At 39.2% G+C, this 20,702-nt stretch overlaps 1 protein-coding gene across 3 annotated transcripts in view; it reads right to left on the minus strand.

Moving 5' to 3' along the window:
• Positions 1-20,702, minus strand: part of atp9b (ATPase phospholipid transporting 9B) — a 67,847-nt gene that overhangs the window by 27,722 nt on the left and 19,423 nt on the right. For all 3 annotated transcript variants that reach the window (XM_039678818.2, XM_039678817.2, XM_039678819.2), the window contains exons 9-14: positions 19,164-19,244; positions 16,044-16,119; positions 14,850-14,926; positions 4,484-4,644; positions 4,208-4,350; positions 3,808-3,920 (exon numbers count right to left, since the gene is read on the minus strand). In XM_039678818.2, the coding sequence (XP_039534752.2) occupies positions 3,808-3,920; positions 4,208-4,350; positions 4,484-4,644; positions 14,850-14,926; positions 16,044-16,119; positions 19,164-19,244 (651 nt within the window). The remainder of the gene's footprint in view (positions 1-3,807; positions 3,921-4,207; positions 4,351-4,483; positions 4,645-14,849; positions 14,927-16,043; positions 16,120-19,163; positions 19,245-20,702) is intronic.

The raw sequence follows: 20,702 nt of genomic DNA on the forward strand, positions 1-20,702 counted from the left end.
CAGTTAAATTATGCCAAAATCTGATAGCCTTATGTGTAAGAACAGATGGACTGGGTCAGGAAGTGAATGCTAATAATTCACCTTCCTGTGCTCGCTCTCACTCAGGACACACTGGGCAAAAAAGCGTGAAGATTTCATCAGTGTCTCCCCACACAATGTCGGAATCTCACACTGTCTCTAAAACTTATCAATTTACATAAGCGCCGCTGTGAGACTTTGTGTGTGTGTGTGTTTGACAGGGGTTGCTGTGCTCCACTGGAGCAGGAGATTTCTCTTGATGAACTCCTCTTTCCTCAGAGCTCTACTGAGGGGAAGAGATGACAACCTGCACACTGCCTCCAAATTGTAGATGCAGATACATAGACACCCCACTGCTGGCTCATTCTCAAAAATGTATGCTAAGTTCCTGTTTTTGAGACATATCAGAATATGTATATAAATATGCAGTAATGGTGTGATGGGATAATGTACAATCAGCCAGTCTTATTGGGAAAGAAATATTGATTTGAGAACTTACCCCTATTTTTACATTTAGAAGACCTGTGCTGTCCTCTAATGCTCACTTAAAGTTAATCTTCAAAATTAAAAAAAAAAACAATAATTTAAAAATATTGTGATATTTAGCATATCTCAAAATAAATATACATTTTTATAGTGTACAATATAATGTCTTTATGCCTAAATTCACGTGTAGCAATTGGCCATTTATTGGTTATCAGCCATAACATTTAAATTATTATCATCTTATTGGAATTGGTCAGAATTATTGTCTTTAAATGTATCTTTTAATTTTATCTCAAAATGTATTATTTAAGCAAAACAGTGTGATACGGTGACAAAACTATCACTGTGCAAAAAATCCGTCGGTTATACAGTTTATCCAAAAATGTATATATATATATATATTAATCTACACTGTTCAAAGGTCCTGCTTCTCATCGAATGGTCATTTTCTTACTTTTGTATTAACTAAATTTCCGTTTAGTACCACAAAAATGACATAATTGACCTTTAAAGTGCAATTTTATGGAAAAGCTACGATTTTTAAGCCGAAGTGCTATTAAATAGTCACAAAAAGATAGTGAACTGAAGGTTCTCCAAATTTTATTTTTCTTCCTTTCTATTACAGTCACCATGAAATTAAACTGGACAATTCTTATTGTTCTCTTGTACGTTACGGGTGCACCAGTGTGAGCACGAGCAGTAAATTGCTGGCTGCAGTTCACTTAATGGCCACCTGTGTCACCAAAAACAAGGGTTTCTGAATTCTACACATAGTCCCTTTAACTAAATTTCCATTTGGTGCCACAAAAATGACCAACTTATTGACAACTAGCAGCTGAAATGGGTACCGCAGTCGAAATTCTAAATATTGGAGATCACACATCACAAACCAAAAACAAATAGACACATTCCGATCTGGAACGCACAATTGACCGCTATGCCACGCCCAAAAACCTCCACTGGCTAATCATGGTTTAGCAACCGTAACTAGGCACGGGAGGTCTGGCAAGCATTCGAGCGAGGGAAACATGCCAAAGCGTTGTGTGTATGGATTGTGCAAATCTACCCGGTATCCTCAAAGTTTGGATGGGGGAGTGATTTTTTTTCCTTCCCGAAAATCTTAAGGCAAGGGAAGAAATAATGGCCGTGGATCAAGCAGTGGGAGACCCCATTCACAACTAAATGAAGACAGGATTAACAAAAACACCTTCCTTGGAAATAATGACAGTTCTTTGTTCATAATACATATATTTTAACATAAAATAAAACGATTAAAGACAAGATGGAGGCTCACTGACATGCTTTAAAATATATTTCAGCATTTTGTTAATCGACGGCCAACTCCTGACTGAGTAACTTTAACACCGAGAGAGTCGCGATCGGATTGGGTTAGTGTTATTCCACACGATTTATGGATAGGCAGTTTGATTTATAAATATTAGATTATTTTCACATTCACTTACCCTGCTGTGCACAAACACAGCCTTTTCTCAATTTGTGTTTCAGTTGAACGGTCAGCGTATGAGGCGGTGGCTGCTTGTGCTGGGACGATAGGCTTTAGCTTAATTTTTTATGAAATTATTCTATACTCGTTTGCATATTGTGTCGTGAATATATCCTTCGAATGCATACTGTAGTCCCTTTAGTCTGGCTCTCTCAGATATTTCACATGTTCACCAAAAATGAGTAATTATCTCCTTGGGAATGTCTGACACCAGTGCATACACATTGAAATAGACGTGACAGGCGTAGCAACAGTAACTAGGGAGGGCGGGGCTTAGCGAAGGGTCAATTCAAAGTAGAATAACTGGCTGTAACATTGTTTTTCGAGAAAACAATATTTGAACTTGGCATATTTCCTAAAACTTTTTCAGCTTTAAAGGGATCCTCCACCATTTTTTCATATTAAACTATGTTATTCTCTTAACTAAGACTAGTTGATACATACCTCTCTCGTCTCAGTGCATGCACTAAATCGCGAGATACTTTGGTCGCTTTGATAGCACTTAACTATCCCAGTTCATTCAATAGGGGTCAAGTAGAGAAGCGACCAAACACCTCCACGTTTTCCCCATTTAAATACAGTCACACGAGTAGAGTAACTCGACCAAGATTGGTGACACAAAATAAAACGTGTAAAATGGATAACTATAATGTATGGCGGAATACCACAGCAAGTGCTTGGGAGCACTTCGACTCGGCGTAGTAACATCATCATTCGTGAAAAATCCTCTCCCTCTCCAGAGTGATGATATTACTGCGCCGAGTCCATAGATATATATGCACCGACTCAAAGTGCTCCCAAGCACTTGCTGTGGTATTCCGCCATATAGTTATACACTTTACACGTTTAGCAAAGTGCAAGATTTTATTTTGCGTCACCATTCTTGGTTGAGTTGCACTACTCGTGTAACTGTATTTAAATAGGGAAAACATAGAGGTGTTTGGTCGCTTCTCTGCTTGGCCCATATTGAATGAACTGGGATAGTTAAGTGCTATCAAAGTGTCTCAAGCGCCAGAGTGATTGAGTGCACGCCCTGAGACAAGAGAGGCATGTATCAACTCCTCATTTACGGGAATAACAGTTTAATATGAAAAAACGGTTGAGTATCCCTTTAAAGATACTGTATGTATTTTTTTTTTTTTTTTTACTGTAGTAAAGTAAAAATTATAAGTAAGCTAAGATTTTAAGTGACAGCGCTATTATAAAAAAAGCTTGTGAACATGTCTTCTTTTACATAGAGGAAATATCATATTTTTTCCATTTCAAAACACAATTCGAGTTCAAAATCCCAGTAGGACAGACAAGATCTCACATATAACAATGGGGTTTGCCCTCTACAAAGCAGCAGCTGTTTTTAATAGTAATTTCTTTATACTCATAACACTCCAGAGAGAATCGGAGCTATAACTGCCTTGTGCACACCAAAGCATGTTAAGCAGTAAATTACATTATGTTTATTGATTCCTGTCAAACTCAATTTCACACAAGTTGTTGGACACGGACTCTGACATGTCCTAAGGGGGGATATAATAAGGCTATGATCGCTCATATCATGGGTACATTTCAAACCTGCCTCACACTCCATCATCACAGTAATGAAGGACCGTGAAGCATGAAAATCAATTGCCACTGTGGGTTTAACATTGTGTCACCGAGCTGTTGGCACAAAACGTACTGTAAGCACACACACACACAAAGACGACAGCCGTTTGTGAAGGATGTGAAACTCTTCAGTTTTCACTACAAATGACCGAGAATGTCTTAACAGTGATGTATAAGGTGACAGATGTCAATCACACCTGAGCGTAGGACTGGATGATGTGACTCTGGATCTCATCCATGGTGTCCGTTCCGTATGACACGGTACCGAGATGGAGGCGTCTGAAGACCATCTCGTTCTGGGTCAGAGTGCCTGGAAAAACAGCACACAAAGATTAAGATCAGGAGGAAAGAAATCAATAGTTATTATAAAGCTTTTGGATGGGCTGAGAGTAGTTCCAACAAAAGGAAATAAAACGAGCAACAGAGAGAAAGAATAAATAAAATAAAACACAAAATAAAATAAAATTAATGAGGGGTTGCTTAATTTTAGATTTCTGGAAATATTTCTGGTACATAAGGTGTTGACAATCACAAACTATTTTTCTTAAAAGTTAGATGTGTGCCATTATAATTGGAAAAAAGCCATCTTAAAAGTACCCGTTTTGTCTGTTAGCAGGTAGACCAGGCGTCCCAGCTCTTCTGGGATGGTGCTTGTCCGAACCACAGTACCTGGAATATTCTCATCCTTCATAATCATCCAGCCGTATGCGGACTTCCCCATGTCCAAGTTTACTCTTAGACTACACACACACACACATATAAATGACGTACTAAAATAAGTTTGTACTTCTCATTTCACACAACAGAAACTTTGATGATTTGGCTGTAATACGTCACATTAATAAAATCTGGGTGATATTATTATAAGCGTACCTGATGGGGATGATGTATGAAAACAGAACAACAAAACGGAACAGGTTTCGGAACCAAGGTCCAAGAAATCCCTGCAGAGCGACCATAACAACAGAGAGAACCACCTGAGCCAGGAACAGAGCTTTTGTTAGGCGGTTTAACTCCAGGTCCAACAGTCCCACCTGCAGAGGAAGAGTGAAACATAGAGAGTCTGAGATCAAATTCTTGACCTCATATGCAAATCATCTGCTTGACCTTTGTCCTATTACTTGTTTACTTAACTTTCTTTGGTGTGTAATGTTACTGCGTTTGAAAAAAGTGTGCAAAATTACAAGGTACAAAGTCAATTACACTATAAAAAAATATTGTTGGTTTAACTTAAAAAAGTAAGTAACCTAGTTGCCTTAAAATGTTAAGTTCATTGAAATGGACAACGTGAGTTAATACAATGAAAGCGAATGATTTAATCATCAGAAACTCAAAATTATATGTTATCTGAACTAAATAAATTATTTAAGTTGATTTGACAAAAGAAAAAAACGTTGTGATTACTAATCATGAAAGGATTTTTTTTTACAGTGTACAAAGGGAGTTATTCTCTAAATCAGTAAGCAACATTTCTGAACTCCCTGAAATTCCTCAATTGTAGTCTTAAGTTTTCTTCCAGGAACGAACATACCACAATATTCCTTGTTTTCAAGTACTGTCCAAGCAAAAGAAAAAGGAAAGAGGCCTGGTTTAGTTGCGTTAGTAATATATTAAAACTTGCGGTTATAGTAAGGGGTGACATTTCTGTAACACGCTCGAAGCGATTGAACAATCACGACACACTGGTTTAGCTGACCAATCAGAGCACATTATGCTTTTCAGAAGGAGGGGTTTCCATAGATTCCATTGCACCGGACCGGTCCAATATGGCGAATGGCTTATGTATAGCAGACGCTAATGAAGTATCTATGCTTAGCTTCATAGAGACAGGAAATAAACAAAGCGTGACTGACAGACTGGAAAGAGAGGTGCTGCAACAATGTAAAAAAATAAATAAATAAAGTTAAAATTAAGTCCACATGAAATAAAAACTAAGGGATGGTTTTTAAATAAATAAATATATATTATATTTAATAATTCACACACACAACTACAGAATTCTGCAACTAACCAATTAGAATTAAGTATTTACGAATAGTCAATGCATAATACATAGTGCTATGTTAATAATATTTAGTAATGAATATTTCCAGGGAAACTTAATGGAGTGATAATTATGACTTATTATATTTTTACAGTTTGTTTAGAATGTACTATTTTTTTTAATCACAAAATGAATGAGTTTGTGGTTAAAGCACTCTTAGCCAAAGCATGTGATATCCCCTCTGAGAACAAGAACCTTAAGTGTTCCTCTCATCTGGAGTGATCTGAAATGTTACTCTTATGAAAAATAAAACAACCTGCCCATAAGCCAGCACTGATCAATGCCCCCCCATGCCCGTTCCAGACCGCAGACCTTTCTCATGCTAATAGTGTATGTGGAGGAGAGAAGAGCTGAGAGGAATTTAACCAAGAAGCCCACTGCTGTTGTCGTCTCTCTGTGAAAAGCACAGGAGGCAAAACCGGAAAAATAAAAGCAGAACGCCTCTTCATAGAAACGGAGCCCTGACAAAAGAGCTGGAGTTTTCCCCTTTTTCTCTCAAGTATGTCCCCTCAGCCAATGGAATATGTGGGAAAATGATGTCAAAAAAGAAGTTTTTCTTGTTTCCCTCTGGCGAGGGCCGACAGCGTGGCCTGCGCGAAAACACTGAGGTCTTTCATCTCGGCAGCGCGCTAATAAAAACAGCAACACATAACACCGTCCCCTGAGAAAAGGAATCTGCGTGAAAGGGACGGGGGGAGGGGGGAGAGGGGATGGACAAATTGAACAGAAAAGACAAAAAAAAAAAAAAAGCAAGCAAAATTAATCCCCCAAACTGGCTATGGCCCCCCCAGTCCCTGGAGAACCGCGTAAACTGGGAGACACTGGGAGAGAAGAGCTGCTGTCTGATTTATCAGCTGTAGTTTAAAACCCCTCCGATGGCCTGCCACCCCACTCCGAGCTTCATGCTTCAGCTAGTGAGGAAAAAGGGGGAATGGAAGGATTAAAATGAAGAAAAATTAAGACAGAGGACATAGTTCCTCAGCTGAAAGGGAGGAATCCCCCTTTATGGGGGCAAAACAATGCAGAGGCTGAATTTTGCAAAGCTGGCCGGGGATCGGGTGAAGCCGTTATTCATTCAGCCCGAGAGGAAAAAGCGACTCAATTACCTCAAGCTGAAGATGCTATCAATGAATCGAGAGTGCATATTTTACTCTATTCAACCGGGCCTCGTTTAAAGTGAAAGGAATGATTCAACCTGCCCTCGCTGCCTGTATGTTTTGTGTGTGAAATTTGATGACGACTTTGTGCCTGCATAATGAATATTCATTGGTTGAAATCCATCAAGTATACGGAGGCCGTTACAACAATATGGCATTATGCTAGTGCTCCAGAAACTGGATATGCAATACAGCTAAATGTAACATGCCATTTACGGTGCATGGGCCACAGACGAAGTTTATTCACTTTACGAAACGAATATATCACCTATATTGATCAAAGTTACTGATTTTTTTTTTACTTGGCGTTTTTTTACTTGGCGAAAAATGGCGTTCGTCAGGTCCAGTTTTGTGTCCAGCCTCTCATGGGGATTTCGGATGCCCCAACGCCTGTGATGAGAGGACCAGCGCCTGTGAAGAGACGACTCAACGCCTGTGATATGTTATGGCGCCGTTTTATTCATAAACAATATTTATATTTAATATTTATATATAAACAATATGAATGTAAGCCAGAGGAGAACTGGCCCCCGACTAAGCCTGGGTTCTCCCAAGGTTTTTTCTCCATCCAATCTGATGGAGTTTTGGTTCCTTGCCACTGTCGCCTTGCTTTTGGCTTGCTCAGTTGGGGTTATTTAGTGTTTAGCAATGTTGTTGATCTGTGTTGTACTACTTTCATGTTATCACTGTGAAGCTGCTTTGATACAATCTGTATTGTGAAAAGCGCTATATAAATAAATGTGACTTGACTTGACTTACTTTCAAAAACGTATATTCACAACTTATTACACGTCTTGAATATTTGATTAGTTAATCACTGCATTATGTGCTCAAATTATTTTGTATAACGACCACTGAATTGCATAATTGGCTGTTGTCCCTGGCAACCACTCTCCTCTCACATTATAAAATAACTCAAATCAATATTTGGCAATCATTTATAGATTAATTTGGTAGGAGGTTTTTTTTTTTTTTTTTTTTTGTTCATCATAGCCGTGACCTGCTGGTTATTAAGCTGTGGTGCCTTACCTCCCACTCTATACTTTCCTGCGTTCTTGCCGTTCTCTTTCCAATAACGTTTCAAAAAGTCTTTAAAATAAAATAAATCTAACTGGGCAGCACAGTGCTTAAAATAAAATCCAACTGAGCTTCTACACTGCTTTCAGTACAATAGATCAATCAAAATCTGAGCATCTACACTGCTAGAATAAAATAAAATATCCAACTGAGCTTATACATTTCTACACTGCTTAGATGTCTGGTCAGCGAAGAGGGTTGTCCGACCCTTTGTCGCATCCATCAGACCACCAGGGTTTCGATCCTCAAAGAGAATATCGCTCCATATTACAACAATAACAGACACGCACACAGTGTAAAGTGATAGCGTATGTGCTGTCAGCAGCTTCAAGTGAGAGCTTAGAGCTTTGTGCAAGGAATGTCACAACAGATTATAAGAGGCGAAAACGTTCTCAGTGACTTTCGCCGAGTCGTATCGACTTTCCCGCCCCGTCTCGTTCCCTGTATTGGCACCTCTGACATCATCTCCTTGAGATATTGAATTCCACTCTCGCACACAGAACATGGTAGAGCTATGAGCTCCGCTAGAGCTGCTGCTATCACACACATCTTGCAGCATCCATGACAGGGCCTGAAACACTTCATGACATGAAGAATAGTGGTTAACCAATATGGGTTTCTCGGATGGTTTTGATATCAAGCACATGGGCTACTGGCTAATAAAATGTTTACAAATTATATGAAAATAAATGCACTCAATTAAATTATTAAACAAATGCATAAGTACAACATTTAAATATTTGTGCACTGACAAATGAAATACCAAATGATATTGCAAAATTGATGATTGTTTTCACACAGGTTTCCTCAAACGCACCTCTCGTCTGCCATTTGTCAAAAAACAGACCCAAGCTAATACCATTGGTCAAGTAAATATTGCTATGTAAGGCTAATTGGGAAGATAATGTACATATCTAATGTTGTGACCGCCCTACTGTGTTGACACTTTTTTGGAGAAATCAACCTACGTTTAGATTATAGTTAACTTTGTATATTAAACGATATTAAACTACACTCAATATGAAAATGGTTGAACATTCGCAAAATGATCAGATTTTAAAAGCGTTAAAGGCTTCAAGCGAAATCAAAGGACGAACTGATGTGACGTCATTTCAAAGAAAATCATGCCAAAACGAACATGCTTTGGAACTCGTTTAGGGAGTTCGAATCAGCTTGCCAATGCGAACTTTCCGTAAAAGTTTGCTACGGCTGGTAAACACCTTTGTACTACCATTGACCCCTGGCTATTTCGTAATAGGTAGAAGTGTTGGGAGGCTCCGCCTTCTTTCACATGGAAAATTTTTCCACTTCATTTCTTCAGGTTAGACGTTTGCGAGTAAAAACATGGACACACTGGATTGCTACTTTATAGTAGAAAATGAATTTGTACTGATGAAACGGCACACTGACACAATTTTAATGTTTAATACGGTAAAGCTGCTTGATTTTAAGCTATGTATTGTATAAAGTGCTATATAAATAAACTTGATGTGGCGAATTGCAGAACTCATTAAAACATATTGTTGCTATAGTCAGATGCTTTTATTATCCTTTTAAAAAAAATAATGCTTGACGTTTTCCCAGTTTTTTTTTTTTTTGTTATTGATAGGAAAGCGCGCATCACATATTTACATATTCTACATGCTCCTCTCATCAGTGTGGGCTGCGTCAGGATGTTCGCTAACAGTATATCCCTAGTCACGCATTTCGAACTTCATTTACCCCTAAGCGAAGGATGAAAAAGAACTGTGCCGTAAATACATCGGGGCCTTAAGGCTTAACAACACATACCTTGCGAGTAAGATTTAAGAAAGTACCATGGCATGCTGTTTTAAGATCTATCAAGTCATTAAAAGCTAGAAAAGTTGGGTAGACGAATTAACACGTCTGAGGTAAGCAATATTTTGTTTACATTTATAACTTTTCTTTTTTAAATAAATACTTTTTTATTCATATTTTAGAAAATCTGAAAATTTGATAGTGGTTTCCACAAAAAAAAAGGCAGTTTGAGCCGTTTTTCAATACTAATAAGAAATGTTTCTCGAGCACCAAATCAGTTTAGAATTATTTCTATGACACAGAAGACTGAAGTAATGATCCTGAAAATTCAGCTTTGCATCACAAAAGCAATGACATTTATATACTAAAGGTAGGATAGGCAATTTCAGAGAGGTTAGCAATAGCAAGCTAGCTTTGGGAGCTTGAGATCCCACCCTCCCTTCAGAGCATCTCCAAAGACACGCCTCCTCCAAAACACATCAACACACACAGCAGAGTCTGCTAAAGCCAAGTTCACACTACAGGATTTTAATCCCGCTTTAACCCCCTGAGCCCGACGGCATCGTCGACGATGCCACACGTCACCTCCGATAAATGTTTACATAACTCGATGACAGATTTATCGATTTTCTTACCGTTTTTTCCAGCAGAAAGCTAACGAGCTAGCCATCACGGGGGTGTCTTTCGGGTCTTTCTAGCCTTTACAGAAGGTTTTCTATCCAGCCTGGAACTTGTGCTTCCTTTCAGAGGTTTTCAGCAATAAATCCAAACGCTTTATGTCAAACTTTGATACTCCTGAAGTCCATAATTCATAAATATTCCGTCATTTTTGCCGCTATCTCGATGCTAGTGGACATTCTGGATATCACGTGATGTTTTCACGTGATGTTTTTTGACCAATTACAGGCTGATCCGTTGTAAACATTGGTGTGCGTCATTACGCATGAACCAAGCACTGATATAGTGTAGAGAGATAGAGAGACTCACGGAGACGGGCGATTCACAGAGAAACACAGCGAAATGGACGTAAATAAAGCGCTGGTCTATTTTGTTGCATTGCAGGATGATGGATTTTCAGGAGAACGGAGCTTTTTGACAGATGAGGAACTAGATTACCAGGATAGACCCAGCTGAAGTGCCATTTATTTATTTACTGTAAAAAAGTATTATAGTAGTATAAATGTATTATAAAAGAATAAAAAGAACATAATAAATAAAAGAATAAATAAAATAGAAATGCAAAGCCTGTGATGTGGCCCTCTGTGTGATTGCTGATAGGAACTGTTTTGAGGCTTGGCACCAGTGAATTTCATGAGGCCCCAAACGCCTGGACTTCTTTTGGAAAAATGTCAATAGTTTTTGTTCTGTACAAGTTATAATGTTTATTCCTGTGCTCCAGGACTCCAAAGACATGAACAAACTATTTTCCAGAGGAAAATTGCTTAGCTTTTATTTATTTGTGTGTGATTTCAATAAATAATTGAGTGATTCCATTTCCGATTTATTTTTTCATTTGTCTTTATGGTCCCATTACTTATTTTACATTCAGGTGACATCAATGTAACACAAATATGGTGAAAGTTCAATTTGTCCTGAAAAAAAAGAGGTGTGTCAATTGTCTGTGCACCAAAGGGTTGATATTTTACAAGCTTTTTTAGTAAATGACACCAGATGGAAAATATATTGTAAAAATACCCTTAGGTCTCAGAGGGTTAAGCCCAATTTGCAAATCGTTAAGCTCGCCGACAGGTCATTGCGTTATCGCGTACAAATCGTGGGGGATTAGCAGGCAATGAACGCTTGCCAATCTGTAAGTGTGAAAGAGCAAACAACGCAGCGAAGATGCTCGCAGACACCTCGCAGATGCGTCACAGAGCCCAGAAAAATATCTAGCATGCTAGATATCCAGAGCCGTCACACGACTCAGCCTCAGTGATGTTATGAGCTACAGCGAATCATAGCAAGGCACGGGTTGAGGTCACTGGGTAAATCTTATTTTTTTTGTTTTTTGCATTTTTTTCTCAGAACAAATCATCGTGCAAACAGTTTGAAACACTAGTCTCTGTCTGACGTCCATATTCGCGTGTTGTGTTCACTTTTTCGCTGGGTATTGGCGCACATGCTGTTTCGCGATATTTCTGGTTCGTTTTATTGCGTGGTTTTTCGTGACAAAACGTGGTTTGTAGACCAGATAGAATCGTTGGGTGACAGAGTTGTTGTAAACTCGTTATTTATTTGATTATTTTCAGTATTTAGACCATACCATTGTACTGAAACAGCTCTCATTAGAGTCACAAATGATTTGCTCTTATCATCCAATCGTGGTTGTATCTCTATGTAGTACGTTGTCAACTCGTGTAGTGCGTAACCTCCTGTTGTGGATCAATCACGTTGTGTTGTGTGAACAGCTAAACAACTTGAACACTCCTGATTTCACAGAGAGCAAGTCATGTAATGTGAAGCACACAGTTCAGCCCGACGTTTTAAAATCATGTAGTGTGAACAAGGCTTAAGGGCCACAAGATGAGAGACGTGTTAAACTATCTCATGTCTCACAGCACATAACATTAGAATAATAATGAACGTAAACCACTTACAGAGCTCTTACTTGTACCACCTGACTGCTGCATTTATTTCGCCGTTAATAGGGTTGACATAGAAATGCATTAAGCTCTGGCTAGAATGTCACAGGTTGCCATTTTAATATTTTGCCCAAATATATTATTGATTGCTGTCAGGATATGAAGAGAGTTTCAACCAGTTTAACAAAAGTGTTTATAAAATATACAAAAATTGCCAAACAGCTATTTTAAAATTGTAGTAATATTTCTGTTTTTACTGTATTTTTGATCAAATAAATGCAGTCTTGGTGAGAGTAAGACAAAAATTTGTTTTTCAAAAACATAAAAAATTAAAGCTGCAAGCAGCGATGGGCGGGCCCTCGCACCTGTACCACGTCGGGGTGTGAGGCGGCCGCGTTTCATTTTCTGCAGCTCAGCCAGTGCGGCTGTGCATTTGCCACACTGCTTCGTTAAAGGCCACTTCCTGTTGCCAGCAGGTGGCGCTATGACTGTGGGTGAATGTCGGCATGTAGATTTGATCAGGGCGGGACTCTTGTCAAATGTGTTAAATTTCGTGCAGATCTGGGCATTTACAGCCAAGTTACTACAACTTCCTGTTTCATGGCAAATCATCGACGCCACGGACACGCCCATCAACGAAAACGCGCAGATAGCACAACTTTTCATCGTCAATGCCTTTAGAAGGCACAGCAGAAATTTGAAGGCGATCCGACTAAAGCCCTAGGAGGAGTTAGTTAAAGTACGTAATGAGTAAATCATCCAAAAATGGCGGTAAAATTAGAAATGGCTGACTTCCTGTTGAGTTTAGGGCATCGCTCCAAGAGACTTTTCTGTGTGTCTGGACATGGTAGATGTACCACAGAAATTTCGTACATGTCGGTCAAACATGCGACGGGGGCTGCTTCGTTAAATGTCACTTCCTGTTGCCACTAGGTGGCGCTATGACTGTGGGTGAATGTCGGCATGTAGATTTGTTCAGGACGGGACTCTTGTCAAATGTGTAAAATTTCGTGTAGATCTGGGCATTTACAGCCAAGTTACTACAACTTCCTGTTTCATGGCGAATCATCGACGCCACGGACACGCCCATCGACGAAAACGCGCAGATAGCACAACTTTACATCGTCAATGCCTTTAGAAGGTACAGCAGAAATTTGAAGTTGATCCGACTAAATCCCTAGGAGGAGTTCGTTAAAGTACGGAGTGTGTAAATCGTCCCAAATCGGTCGCCGAATTCAAAATGGCGGACTTCCTGTCGAGTTTAGGGTATGGGTTCTTGAGGCTTTTTTGTGCGTCTTGATATGATACACGTCCCCACCAAATTTCGTGCATGTAGGTCAAACATGCGACGGGGGCTGCTTCGTTAAATGTCACTTCCTGTTGCCACTAGGTGGCGCTATGACTGTGGGTGAATGTCGGCATGTAGATTTGTTCAGGACGGGACTCTTGTCAAATGTGTAAAATTTCGTGTAGATCTGGGCATTTACAGCCAAGTTACTACAACTTCCTGTTTCATGGCGAATCATCGACGCCACGGACACGCCCATCGACGAAAACGCGCAGATAGCACAACTTTACATCGTCAATGCCTTTAGAAGGTACAGCAGAAATTTGAAGTTGATCCGACTAAATCCCTAGGAGGAGTTCGTTAAAGTACGGAGTGTGTAAATCGTCCCAAATCGGTCGCCGAATTCAAAATGGCGGACTTCCTGTCGAGTTTAGGGTATGGGTTCTTGAGGCTCTTTTGTGCGTCTTGATATGATACACGTCCCCACCAAATTTCGTGCATGTAGGTTGAACGTGGACGAGGGGCTAATTTTTTCCAATTTTCTAGGTGGCGCTAGCGTGCCATTTTGCCCCGCCCATCTGCGAAACCCACAAAATACGAAATTTTTCACCAGTCCTGACATGCGTGCCAAATTTGGTGAGTTTTTGAGCATGTTGCGGCCCCGAAAATGGCACTTACTTTGCAGAAAAAAGAAAAAAAAAAAAAAAAAAAAAAAAAATAACCCTAACAGTTTCAATAGGGTCCTCGCACTGTTAGTGCTCGGGCCCTAAAAATAGTACCAATCCCTACATTTTTGACCAGTAGTGTACATATGAGTAGAACAATGGATAAGTTTAAAAAAGGGGAAAAAAAACCCCAAAGACAGCAGGGGTCAGTTAGGGGAGGGGTAATGAGTGTAATGGGATTTGACGTTTTTAAGTTTACTTTTACAGCATTGACGTCCACTGTATCTAATCATTAAGGGGAATTCTGCAGGATTAAGGCTCTGCCACAAATGTCACGCAAGCCCTTGGTTGGTTAATTTCCCTCTAGATTAATCTCTCTGGGGTTGTCCTTTCACATCGACAGGTCCAAATTCATCACTAAGATCAGGGTTGAAAAGCACCTCTACAGTTCACTATTTTTATTTGGTTTAAATTGAAAGGTTAAAAGGAACAAGAAAAAAACAATCCCTGGGTAATGTCTAGTGAATATTGACAATACAACTGTAGATATCACAACTCATACTTATGTTATTGAAAACAATCAGCCTTTGGGAGAAAAACTAATTAAAGAAACCAAGTATTTCACTTTCATAACCAAACACACCCACCTTGTTTTTGGACTGTGACGTGTTTAGCACACTTCGCATTTCTTTCCCTGTATATATGACCACACCTATGACAGTACCTGAAAAAAAAAAAAAAAAAAAATTGGATTGTAAACGGACAACAATACATGAACAGTCTATGGCTGGCCTAATGAACAATTAGCTCAAAAAGTGTGTTTCCAGTTAACGGATGCAGCTGAGACTCAGACAAATGATTCAATATGTGGGACACCCAGAAATAAACCATTACAATGAGGCCTATTATAGTCAGATCAATGGTGCTGCTTTGGTAATGGACTGATTCATTAAAGTAAACTAATTACTGATGGAGTATGCAGCCTACCACTAAATGAGGAAGTGCCGAAGTCCAACTTTTGTTTAAACACTGTAACACAATATATAACGTGCTGCAACAGTGTTTAAATATTTCTCATTTTCTTTAAGCTCGACATATCGTTTCATGTTTGGAAAGCAACGAAACCCAGGCTGCTCTCAAGGGGGTCTTTAATGGGCTAGGACTACAGGGCATATCGGTTTCTCGCCCCATGGTGTTTTGTGTTGGGTCTGCTCGGTTGGATGGGATGACGTCACTAGACTGTGTTTTGGGGGGGGGGGGGTATAGAAGGACTTTCTTCGGCTGAAGGTCACGCCATGCTGGGGAATATGAAGAACCTCTAAAAAACCCCTGGAGAACCAAGACACGGGCAACCACAGATCAATGAAGGGCCGATCGCTGGCACAAACGCATGCCGCTTGAAGGAATAGTCCAGCTATTATTGTTGAACTGGGATCAGATTCTAAACAACAGACCCCTAGGAGATGTCGGAGAAAGCGTAGCGGCAAAAACCGATCTCGGACCTGTTCTTTGGGGACACGTTTCATTGACACCGCAGGGAGAGGACTGCAAAAAGCCAGACACTTCGGCTTCCCATTAACGGCTACTCATATTTCTCTGCTCATGAGATTGTTTGAATAGTAGCAGATGAGTCTGGTGATCTCAAGTGACAAACAAACGGGAGAGCGAAGGGGGTCTTGAGTGATGCTGGCGGATGGCCTCGGTATCAACGGCACACTCTTCTACAACACAATAAACTCGAAAGATATTTGACCTGTGATGAATATTTCAGACCTCTGAGGCTTGTGTTTTTCTTCAATTTCTAGAAAAAGAAAATTCACGCTGAAAAAGACTTTGCTTACCAGATGCCACCACAGTGCTGGCCCACAGGGTGTTCTCAATGCTCAAACTCTCGTGGACGGGAGGGTCACAGTCCTCCTGGGAACAGAGGTCGTACATTAGTCTGGGTTTATACATCTCAGTCTGTTTTGATTTCATGGTTATCTAGCGCAGGAAAAAGCGGTTATCAATTATGGCCTTTAAAAAGCAGGTCAATAAAAATGACAAAGACTCAAAGCACAAATAATGAATCGATGAACTTTCATCACGACGAATGGCAAGTAGGGAATTAGACAACAGATTGAATTACACTAATGCCCGGTTTAGCGACACAGTCCATTTAGAGGGAATGGCGAAATCGGTTTGACTTGATTTGCCTTGTTTAGAAAAACAGCACCATGCTGAACATCATAATAGGACCTTGTTTAGCGTTAGCACGCTCTGTGCTGAGCTGAACTGAACAGAATTTCTGACCCCCAGGCCATAAATCAGGGGAGAAGCGCAGAAATTAAATCTTTAAATGCTTTTTTCCACATAACATGTTGCGGCTGGGTGAATACGGATGATATCTAATTATCCGCTGTCAGTAGGGCATAATATACAGTGAGAAAGAGGGCCACACACATCGCGGCTGCCGAGGCATGCGCATTGATGCAGATAGCGAGAGAGATGTGTCCTCTATTCAAGACGGCCCACTTGCTTTGTCATTTGTCTCTTTCTGCCCAACAGATGTAGCAATGCCAACCTGACAGAAACTGAAGAGAGGTTTATCAAGAGAAAAGGCCGTTTATCAATGATAAGGCTCAAAAGACAGGCTTAAAGAAATGGGAGTGTTTTAAACCATAAATCATAACTCCATACATAGGATAAAAGTTCTATAAAACTTTTAGGTAAAATTATAAGATTTCGTTGAAATAGAAAAGGAACAGTTCCGAGATGAGCATTAAATCATTTTTTTCTGCGGCTGTGAATCTGACAGTTTAATGAAAAACATTTGGCTGCATCATAACTTAAAGGGATAGTTCACCCAAAATGTTTAATTCTGTTATCACTTACTCATGTTGTTCCGGGACTGTATGACTTTCTTTAGCGGAACATAAAAGAAGACATTTTGAGAAATGTTCCTGTGATTTTTGTCCACACAATGAAAGTCAATGCTCTCATTGGTTTGATTACCAATATTTATAAAAATATCTTCTATGTTCTGCAGAAGAATGAACATAAATTATGATAGAATTTTCACTTTTGGATGACCCATCCCTTTGAACTAGAACATGCGAACTGGTCGATTTGTCTAAATCTAGTTAAACTTTCCTTTCTTTCTATAAATATATGGACTAGTGCTGTCAAATGATTAATTGCGATCCAAAATAAAAGTTTGTGTTTACATAATATATGTGGGTGCACTGTGTATAATTATTTTATATATAAATAAATACACACACATGCTTGTATATATTTAAGAAGCATTTTCTGTATATAGATTTATATATACATTTACATTATTTATACATATACAAAATAATTATACACAGTGCACTCACATATATTTTGTAAAAACTATATGTGACTACTATATTTTGCTATATTTAACTATATGTGACTAACTATTATTTTTTCTACTATAACTATATTTTGTAAAAACTTTTATTTTGGATGCGATTAATCACGATTAATCGTTTGACAGCCCTAATATGGACACATGCATTTATTTAGCTATTTAAATGAGAAAATGTTTTGTTTATTTTTGGAACATCATTATTTTTATAAAGACTTTTTATATATTCAAAAGTCTACTAGAGTCAAAAAGTGTTTAAAAAAAATAATAACAACATTAATATCATTCAGTAAGGACAATTACATTATTGATACAGCATATTATGAATTCAAAATGTTAAAACAGAAAAGTTGTAATAACATTTCACAATCTGATTTTTTTAAAATAATTAATCAATTAAATGCAACCTTGGTGATGTTAAGTCTTATTTTCAAAAAAAAAAAAAAAGTATAACATTTTACAGAAGCCAAACCTTTTAATGAAAAATACTAGAAATTAACCCCAAAACCTAGCACAAAAAGAAAAGTTTTAATTTAGAATAATAAAAAAAATCTCCTAATTTCCCCAAAACGAACATACACATGCATATACAGTCAAGTGTAAAATAAACATCAGGAGTGAACATCACATTTTAAATAGGCTGACCTCTGCGATACTAACACAGATGTGTGTGCATGCGAGACATTAAGAACGATCATATTCACATTAACAATTATAGATTGTTTAATCCAAATGACACAGAAATGAGAATGATATAAGCAGAAGCATCAATCAAGTGATTAATCAATGGATTTAAATGTCACCGTAAGGGCCTGTATTGATGTCTGAATCATAAAACTTTATTAAAGTGATAGCTCGCTCAGTAATTAAAACTCTGTCATTATTACCCAATTTTGAATAATGTACCGGTTGCACATTTCTATGCAATAGAGAAAGAAATTCCAATGGGTCTGGACAACAAAAGGGTGAGTAAATAATGACAACATACTCCTTTAAATAAACAAAGCACTGAAGTGGCAATAAGGTGCAGCGAGTGTGTGGGCAGTAAAGAACTGTGGGAAGCAGCGTTTGGAAGTGTGTCCCTATAGCTGCAGATTTGTGAAAGCAGGCTCAGGAGGGTGACTCAGCGCAGGAAGTGATCTTCTGCCCCTGCATGCTGTGTGGCCAAGAGCGAAGACTTCAAACAAAGACAGGCTTCATGTGGGGGGTCCCTTTTCCCTCCCTCTTTCTTTCTCCGGTACCGCGCTAATCTGCTGTTAATAAGGAACTGTGCTCGGCCAATGGGCTGGGAGTGAGCCTAACAACCCGTGATGTCATCGGCGTTGTGAGGAATGCGCCTCGTTGGCCGCTTTTACATTCCAGAGACACTTCAGCTCATAGTCATGTGAACAGGCACACTTTGAGAATCCATGTTATTTTAATGTGCAATTAAAAACAGCGGTTGGGTTTAGTTTACTGGGCAACAACACAACATTAAATACCTCTACAAAAACCTAACAGCGGGTTTAAATTGGGGCCGTGACGTCACAGCGCATGCTAAACCAGGCCTCGTAAAAATTCCTTTATTAATAGCAGTTTCTCTTACCCTTGTGAAGTTCCCCTCAAAACTGTGAATGTCCAGTTGAGGCTTCTGGGCGTAAACGTGTGCGCTGATGGAGAAGAGATCCTACGGATAAGCAAACGGAAAGGTCAAGAAAAACATTAACGCAATAAATCCGCCAATGAACAAAGTTCTGGGCTCAGCCCAAACCCAACCTCTTGTTTCGTGCAAGTGTTATGGCAGGACTCAAAGTGACTAGCAATCAGAGTGATTCTCATGAAAATAAGCCCTACCACACGTCTGAATTTCAAACAGAACAGAAAACGCAGTCCAAACAACGTAATTAAAGGATTAGTTCACTTTTGAAAAAACTTTTGCTGATAATTTACTCACCCCTATGTCATCCAAGATGTCCATGTCTTTCTTTCTTCAGTCAAAACGAAATTTAGGTTTTTGATGAAAACATTCCAGGATTTTCTCCATATAATGGACTTCAATGGGAACCGGATGGTTCAAGGTCCAAAAGACAGTTAATAACTGTTTCAGATGCAGCTTCAAATGTCTTTGAACGATATCAGACGATGAATAAGGGTCTTATCATGCGAAACGATCGGTTATTTCAAAACTTATTCCAAAAACGTAACTATTCTAAGGACAAATGCTAGCCTTGCTCTATTCTGTGAGGCGCGTTTGTAACGTCACGTAATACGTAATTACGTTCAAAAGGTCACGGGCGACGTAGCCGAAAGTACAGAGTCAGCGTTTACAAGTTGAACGCATAGGTTGAACGTGCAAACTAACTCAAACGCCGTTTACAAAAAAGGCAATTAAAAGGAAAAAAAACGATGTCGGACCATTTTGATTCTGTACTTCCGGCTACGTCGCCTGTGACCTTTTGAACGTAATTACGTATTACGTGACGATACAAACGCGCCTCAGAGAATATAGCAAGGCTAGCATTTGTCCGTAGAATAAGTTTTGAAATAACCGATCGTTTCGCATGATAAGACCCTTATTCGTCGTCTGGTGTCGTTTAAAGACATTTGAAGCTGCATCTGAAACTGTTATTAACACTATCTTTTGGACCTTGAACTATCCGGTTCCCATTGAAGTCCATTATATGGAGAAAAATCCTGGAATGTTTTCATCAAAAACCTTAATTTCTTTTCGACTGAGGAAAGAAAGACATGGACATCTTGGATGACATGGGGGTGAGTAAATTATCAGCAAAAGTTTTTTCAAAAGTGAACTACTCCTTTAAATCACTGACGGGTTGCTTACAAATTAGAATGACTTTTGCATTTAATGACATTCTGCAAGTATGAAAAACAGGGACGTTTAGCGATCTGACCGTCAAGCCCACCTGACACCCGATCCGACCGCTCTCGCTGCTTTACTGCGCCAATCATTCGGCGACTTGCTGAAATTTTAATTCTGTGATCACATTAAGTGGTTTCGGAAAGACAAATACAAACGTGAACCCTTGATCGAGGTGAGTGTCATCTCCACGCTGATGGCACTGGGAGACAGACCGTTTGGTGGATTCCAGTTGTCTCTCGGGGTAAAGTTACCGGCCCATGTGAA

The sequence above is a fragment of the Pimephales promelas genome, chromosome 18 (assembly GCF_988280905.1).
Source record: "Pimephales promelas chromosome 18, fPimPro1.hap1.1, whole genome shotgun sequence".
NCBI lineage: Eukaryota > Metazoa > Chordata > Actinopteri > Cypriniformes > Leuciscidae > Pimephales > Pimephales promelas.